The 8,471-nt window shown below is 34.1% G+C and overlaps 1 protein-coding gene across 1 annotated transcript; it reads left to right on the top strand.

Moving 5' to 3' along the window:
• Positions 1–4,275: 4,275 nt before the first annotated feature.
• On the top strand, positions 4,276–7,938 carry LOC143604732 (RAF-like serine/threonine-protein kinase PRAF; the record flags this gene model as incomplete). The annotated part of the gene is made up of 8 exons (XM_077081125.1): positions 4,276–4,740; positions 5,463–5,567; positions 5,688–5,840; positions 5,911–6,074; positions 6,242–6,389; positions 6,538–6,660; positions 7,245–7,332; positions 7,454–7,938. Coding segments are annotated over 8 exons (1,413 nt in total), but the record flags the coding sequence as incomplete, so codon positions are not given.
• Positions 7,939–8,471: the final 533 nt, after the last annotated feature.

The following is an 8,471-nucleotide window of genomic DNA, read 5'->3' as shown; positions in this document are numbered from 1 at the left end:
GAAAATTTGAAATCGAGATCTCAGATATGTAACTTTCAATTGAAACTTAGAAACCCCCTACAAATCCAGATCTATAACGGTTGACGCAGATCGTATAACAACGTATCTAAATCTTGGAGTAGAGACGATCTAAAACCATCGCAGATCCGGAGGCTTGACTGTCCGAATCAGGTAGTTTTTTGGATCTACAAAATTTTTTCAGCTTCAAGATTTAGATATGTTGTTATATGATTCTGACCTGATCAAAATCGATGAATCTGAAATGACGCCAATGAAGAAACATGTGTAGTGAGATATTATGGATGTCAAAAAAGTCCCATAGCTCCCCAACTCACCGCCCCCCAGGGTGTTTTGAGGGGCTATTTGGACTGGACGTTTTATACACGATGTCATCCTCATATTCCTTTCAACCAATCATTTTTTCTCTCATAAATTTCAGTCAATCAAAATTAGTATCTTAAATATATATAAACGAAATCTTTAAAAACTCTTTAGTTGCTTCTCAGCCTCTCTCAAGCCACCAGATTGCTTTATTTGTAAATAAAGGATTCTCATGCATTTGACCCGAATTCACGGGTGTGGGTCTCAACAAACCCAGATAGCCCTTAAACGAGTTACAATATATCATTAAATTAAAAATTAATCTTACCAAATATTTGATATAGAAATCCTATAAAGTAGGAATATACTAAAAATTTATATTCGATTTAAAAAAAAGATATTGTTTATAATTAAGAAATAATTTTATAGTAAAAAAAAAAGATAAGCGAGTCATAGGTCTCACCAAACCCATATAGTTTTCAAATGAGCTATAACATTTCATTTATTTGTGAAACCTTTTCATTATCAAACTCTAAGTATATTATTAACTTCCTATAATAAATAAAATTAAAATCCAAAAGAATAAATTAGAACGAAAAATGTGTGTTACACACCCTTTACGAGAGATAAAACCTAATTATTTATTAATGATTATTGGATAATGATTGCAAGAGTTTTATATCAGTGTACCATTAATTTTTTTTTACTTTATTGCTACAATGCTACACCACATTTCACCAAACGCTCAATACCAAAGCTCGCTCTCCATCACACATGATCTCGTACCTCTTCTACCTTTTTGTCTAGTGCTACATCACGATCCCCCTTTATTTTTTTTACCACATTTTTCAATTTAAAAAGCTCATATCAAAAAATAATGTATATAAAATAAAAATAAAAAATGGATATAAATTGAATTCAAGTTTCTAGTCGGAAAATTGAAAGTTGTAAATTCAGTGTTGGTCTCTAAATTCAAATCTAATGCAAATTCTATTTAAAAATTCGAATTTAACACTAAATTTTAAAACGTCTTAAAAGATTCTAAACATGATTGTAAGTTCTATTAAATGAGTTTTAAAATCGCCGCACATGCTACTAAAGGCCCGCCAACCTAATATCGTTCCCACGGCCACAAACAAAAGCGTGAAAATGGAATGAGCCTTCCTGTGTGCCAACCGGTTAACAATAAAAAGGGCTTTAAATGTGTGAAGCCAGTTACATATTCAACCAATCACATTCACCTACTCATATTTTTATATTAAAACAACATTAAATAATAATTGTGTTATAGTTAATAAGAGCTGCCATGCATACGTGGCAGCATAGTGCGACATGGATGTCCACAACCCAAACCTAACCGAGCGAGGGCTTACTCGTGCAAGGCTCATTTACAAACCGAGCAAAAATTGAACCAAACCAAAATCAAACTGAACATTTTTTATTGAGGTATTTTTGAGCATTACTTATCTCTTTTTTTATTTTAAAATTTTCAATAATAAACAAGTTTCCATCACAAAGACTAGGCATATAATAATAGGAGCAACTTCATAGAATAGTAACCAAATTTCAAGAGTGTTCCAATTAGGTCACTTAACTTTAAAAAGTGTTCCAATGTTTGATTAAATTAAAAGTTTTAGCATGTTTTTTTAGCCAATTTCTTTTCTGTTTCATATAGGAAATCTTTTTATCTTTTTTTTGAAGTTGACGTTGAGTGGCGACGTGAATTTTATTTTTTGTTTTTAAATTTTAATATAATTAATGTTTTTTAAAATTTTTTAAATTTAGCTACATATATCACCCACATCTTATCATCCATTTCTTTTTTAACGTATACAAAAATTGGTGAGATTTGATTTGAAGATTTAGTTACCCGATTTGAGAAAAATATGTATCTATGACATGATTAGAACTTGGTTGCTAATAGATTTTCCCTATGACGTCGTCCGTGTGGAACAGTATAATGAATGAAATCTATTGCGCCATGGCGTTTTTGTTCTTCTTCACTAATTACTGACTCTTATCGTCTTCACCACCAATTACTCATTTTCATAAATCAAATCCAAGATTCGGATGAATATTTCACCAACGTAAGTGCTTCCAATTTATATTTTATCCGATTTCAAATGCTCTGTTCAAGGCTAGGGTTTTATTCACAGTTTTAGGTTACTTTTGTTTGATTTGTGTCATTTCAAATTAATTGCGTGAATTGGAGACGAAATTTAGTGATCTGGAAGTGTGAACATAGGGCAGGCTTTACTAGAAAATTTAGATTAATGTTTGTTTGATTTCAACTTCAACTTAAACGCACGGTTAGGATATGAAAATTGGTGATCTGAAGTTAGGGTTTTTATTAGAAATTTTAGGTTACTTTTAGTTTAATTCGTTTCAGTTCAATTTAATCGCATGATTCGGAGATGACCTGGAAGCAGCAGGGCTGGCAAATTGGGTACCTGTTTAAGACGACACTATAACACATGTTTAGCAAAAAAGTAAACTACGTAATTTTATAATTTTTTTAAAATTAAGTTAAAAAATTACAAGGTTAGAGGATACATACATAAAACATATAACTACCACGCTCAAACCACCAAAGCCGAGTTGTTTCCGTGTTAATCGTGCTGTCTCTAACCTGTTAAACACGATTTGCCAGCCCTACCTGGAACTCTGAGATTAGGCTTTTATTCGGAATTTTAGGTTAGTTTTGGTTGATTTGTTTCATTTCAGTTTAATCGCACGATTCGAAGATGAAATTCGGCTATATGGAAGTTTGAAATTAGGGTTTTATTGAAATTTTTGTTTGAATTATTTCGTTTCAAGTTAATTGCATGATTCGGAGATGAATTTTGGTAACCTGGAGGTCTGAAATTACGGTTTTATTGGAAATTTCAGGTTAGCTTTGCTTGATTTCAACTTAATGGCATGATTCGGAGATGAAACTTGGTGATCGGTTTGTTTAAGATTAGGGTTTTATTGGAAATTTTAGGTTAGATTTGCTTAATTTGTTTTATTTCAAGTTTTCAACTTAGTTGCATGATTCGGAGATGAAATTTGATGATCTGTAAGTCTGAAGTTAGGGTTTTGGGACAATTAAAAAGTGAAATGGACAGTCCTAGGTTAAAGTTCTTATGCAGTTTTAACGGCAGCATATTACCTCGTCCACAAGATGGTAAGCTTCGATATGTAGGCGGGGAGACTCGAATCGTGAGTGTTCCACGCGATATTAGTTATGAAGAACTCATGGAGAAGAAGAAGAAGTTGTATGATGGAGCAACTGTTTTGAAATACCAGCAGCCTGATGAAGACCTTGATGCACTTGTATCTGTTGTGAATGATGATGATGTTGTTAACATGATGGAGGAGTATGAGAAGTTGGGGTCGGGAGACGCGTTTACACGCCTGCGATTGTTCTTGTTTTCGGGTACAGAACAAGATGATTCGATACATTTTGACAGGGATGAAATGGATAATGAAAGGAGATATGTTGATGCTTTGAACAGTCATAATGATGATCTGATTGATGATGTTCATTCGATTGATCAGTATTACAGTCAGTTGAATCTTGATGGAAGTGCTTATAATCAAAGGAATTATGAGTCTCAGTGGAGTCCTGGATATTACTCTCCGAGAACTCACGGCAGTGATTTCCCAAATTCGCCTCGGTATGATCAGCAGTTACCTTTTCAAGAGACTGTTGTTGGTTTTCCTGGTAATATACTTCATGGGGCTCATCAGGTTGGTCATCCGTGTATTGGATGTGCTCCTACGTGTTTATATAATAATATGAATGTGTATCCAGATGGTAGTCATGTGACACCACATTATGCTCATCATGTGTATGGTAATGAGGTGTTTCATGATCAAGGCATGGCTACTGGTTTTCATAATGGTTATGGGCCTGGGCCTGTGCCTGCAAATGGTTTGTGGAGACATGGTCAAACTGGTCAAATGCAATAAAATGGTGCGTATAATATAGGGTATGCTAGTCCTAGGGTTCCAGTTGGGGTGGATAATGTGAGTCATCATCACTTACTAACCGAACCGGTCCAATTCATACCTGCACCTGTCAGGCTTACTCCTGACCCAGTTCAGTTTACTCCTGACCCGGTTCAGTTGACTTCTGTACCGGTCCAGTTTACTCCTGGCTTGCCAAACTGCTTAATTCCTATAGATCCCGTGAACACTTCAAATACAGAAGTAGGAAATAATTCCAACAGTATAAAGTTGAATTCACTTGTGAAGCAAAAAATTGGAGCTGACAAATCTGATAAAGAAAATGGTCATGTTTCAAAAAATGAAGAAATTTTGAATGAATCCTTAAAGAAAGCAGATCTAGAAGGTGCTGATGATGTGAAAGTTGCTTCTGCTGTTTTGAATAATGTTGAAGCCAAAGAAGAAACTGTGCAGGAATTAGACATAGTGGTGAGTAAAGGGTACTTCTTAGAGGTAGGGGTGTTCAAAAACCGTCTAAACTGCCCGAACCACCTAAATCTGAGATAAATCGGGCAGTTTGGAGTGAATCGGTTTAGCTTATGGCTTGGAAAAATAGGGGTTTGCTTTTCTGTTGTAAGCGGTGGTTAAAACCTAACCGGCTGAAATATTAAAAATAAAAAATAAAAATAATTTTATCAATCTTCATAATAAAAATAAAGTATTTTTTCATGTCTAGGAATCAAACAGTCATTAGTTGCAATACTTATTTCTAATTTTAATACGCATATGTAATCAATTAACCGTTTCGTGGTATTAAATTTTCTTTTTCATAAACCGTTAATACTCAAAAGGTAAAATGTTCGATATTTTTTTACACCTACCATTTTACTGAACTTTTATAGCAGCAAACCACCAAAACCGGATCGTTTTGTCCGGTTTAGGTGGTCTGGCCAACCCAACTGGTTCAGTTTAGTGGTTTTTTTAACTTGCCGGCTTGGTGCAGAATTTCTGTCAAAACCAGCAGAAGCGGACCACAAACACCTCTATTAGAGGTGGTATTTTTGTCCCGTTTACTTTTCAATACATCTATCGGCTATTTAAATCTCAAACGTGTCAACCCAACTTGACTAAGTTTTGAATCATACTGAATATGAGCAATTTTGTTAACTTTTTTATCCATTTTTATGTTGGATCTTTTTCTTGTTATATAGGATGCACCTGCAGATTTGGAGTTAGATTCTGACAGTGACACCCAAATCAAAATAAAGATTGAACCAACAAAGGCCGAAGAGGAAGCTTTTGCTAGGGGTTTGCAGGTTCTTCATTACCCTCCATCCTCACTTATATTAAATTGGCAAAGAAACCATATGACTTGTATTAAATTGGCAAAGAAACCATATGACTTGTCATTAATTCGTATTCACGTTCTTTATTAGACTATTAAAAATGATGATCTGGAGGAAGTAAAGGAATTAGGATCTGGTACATACGGAGCTGTTTATCATGGCAAATGGAAGGGTTCAGATGTAGCCATCAAAAGAATTAAAGCCAGTTGCTTTGCTGGCAAACCATCTGAGAGAGAACGTTTGGTATGATCGCATTAAATATATTATTTGCAAAGAACTGCTTCTAAGTTGTATAAATATACTATATGTACAGATTGCAGATTTTTGGAAGGAGGCTTTGATTTTAAGCTCATTGCATCACCCGAATGTGGTCTCGTTTTATGGTATTGTTCGTGACGGGCCCAACGGCTCTTTGGCAACAGTAACAGAGTTCATGGTTAATGGATCTCTCAAACAGTTTTTACAGAAAAAAGACAGGTACTTGATTACTTATAAATTAATTATATGTGAAAGTAATCAAACAATAATTTTTTTTGTTTTCTGATTGCTTTGAGGGGCGTTTTAGGTATTTTGACTTAATATTTTATATATGGAATTGTGTCCAATCAAACGTTTTTATTATTAATGGATTGATTTGGTAACAGAACTATTGATCGGCGGAAGAGGCTTATCATAGCTATGGACGCGTCTTTTGGAATGGAATATTTGCATGGAAAGAATATAGTTCACTTTGATCTAAAGTGTGAAAACCTACTTGTCAACATGAGAGATCCACATCGACCCATTTGCAAGGTATGCCCATTTCATCGTATTCATTTTAATTCTTCTTATTTGTTGACTTCATATATTTTCTTGGGCTCTTTAAAAACATATTAAAAACTTTTTAAAAATGTTTTAATAAATATATGTTTGCTCGTGTGTGTAATCTGCATCCTTGTAGATAGGAGATCTTGGCCTATCGAAGGTGAAACAACACACTTTAGTCTCTGGTGGCGTTAGAGGAACATTACCATGGATGGCACCCGAGCTGCTTAGTGGCAAAAATCATATGGTATCTGAAAAGGTACATCTTTAAATGAATTACTAAATAACCCCATCTTCCCATTATTTATCCGATAAATGCCATAAAAGACCATACTTTTATATTTTGCATGAAAAAGTCCCTCAACTTATATTGGTATATTAAAGTCACTAACCTTTCAAAAAAAAAAAAATACATGAACAAGTCTCTCAACCTAGTTTTGGTATATTGAAGTCAAAACTAAATTAATAACTTGTCATCCCTTAAAACTGGTTTAATATAATGAAATGCCATTCAACATAAAAAAATGCATAGAAAATTCATACACTCATGTTTTGATCAATTTAAGAGGGGCACATGTTATTAATTTAAATTTTCTTATCACAAGTGAATGTATTTTAGACAAGTTTAGTGACTTGTATCAAAATCAGGTTGAGTAAAATTTTTCGTGTTTAGAGACTAAAATATACCAAAACTAGGTTGAGGGATTTTAGTTGCAAAATAAGAAAGTTTGTTGGTTTTTCCTTTTTTATTTTTTTATGGTATTAGCCATTATTTCTTCCCTTGAATAATATTTCTTTTAACCGGACCATTTCTTTCTTTCTTTTTTTTTTTGCTTAATCCAGATTGATGTTTACTCATTTGGGATTGTCATGTGGGAATTGCTCACCAGTGATGAACCATATGGAGAGATGCATTGTGCTTCCATTATTGGTACGTCCTTCTCTTTGACCTTTCAAACGGGCCATTAAAGGCTTATAAAATATTTTTATTTACAAAATTAGATAATTACAACATAAAATAAAATTTGTAATAATTTATTAATATGATGCAGGAGGCATTGTGAACAACTCTTTACGTCCAACAATCCCAACATGGTGCGATCCTGAATGGAAGGCCTTGATGGAAAGTTGTTGGTCTGCTGACCCCTCCGAAAGACCATCCTTTTCTGAAATTTCTCAGAAATTGAGAAACATGGCTGCAGCCATTAATATGAAATGACATTTTTGCCCCCAGACTGTAATGATCGTACCTGGAATAACCTCTTTGCTCCCGCGAGTATTCTCTGATGCCACTCAACATGGTTTTAAGAGTTGAGAGTGGCTGCTGCAGGCTGCAGCCCTAAGTTAAGGGAAATCAAATGTATATAACTTTGCATATCCAAATTATTATTGCCCTTTGTTTTAGTAGGCAATAATATGTTTATTTAGCATCTTTGTTGAAGTTATATTTTATTTTTAAACTTCTAATGTTTTTAAGTCGTTTAAATTTCTAGATCTGCTTCCTATATAAAATTTTAGGTTTAACGTCAACACTATTTTGGTTATGTTTGTATCAATAGAGTGATGAGAAAATGAGAATCCTTTATTCAGTAGTAGAAACTTCATTGGCATTAGGTCACATAATAGCAAGTTGATCTCAGTAACGATTTGACTTTTACTTTATATCGGCAACAAACTTGTATTAATAGCGCCTTGTTTTGTTAGTAGAAACGGTCCCTTCGCATGAACAAGTTTTTAGTTGAAATAAGTGGTCGTTAGTAGTATCTTTTTCAATCGAAGAAACCCATCAACCGTAGTAACGAGTTGCCATCAATAACACTTGGGTTCACGGTGAGCGCCCCTAGTGCGGTAATGCCCTTAGTGTCAACTCTTTTAAGACATTGAGATCCACTTTCGTATTTAGTAACTTCCAATGTCTAACACCATCAATATTAACTCTTAACTTAACTAGTAGCAGTTGTCATCAATAGCGGTCACTGAAGAGTTTTGCATCAACATTTCTAGTGATCATAAGTGATACACCCAACACAGTCACCATGATTTGTAAAAGAGTAAAATAGTCTTTTTCAT

Source organism: Bidens hawaiensis, unplaced genomic scaffold, assembly GCF_021521415.1.
Source record: "Bidens hawaiensis isolate Kalapana, Puna unplaced genomic scaffold, B.hawaiensis_p1.1 tig00066355_1, whole genome shotgun sequence".
NCBI classification, from domain to species: domain Eukaryota; kingdom Viridiplantae; phylum Streptophyta; class Magnoliopsida; order Asterales; family Asteraceae; genus Bidens; species Bidens hawaiensis.
This window is presented reverse-complemented; position numbering and strand designations above follow the sequence as displayed.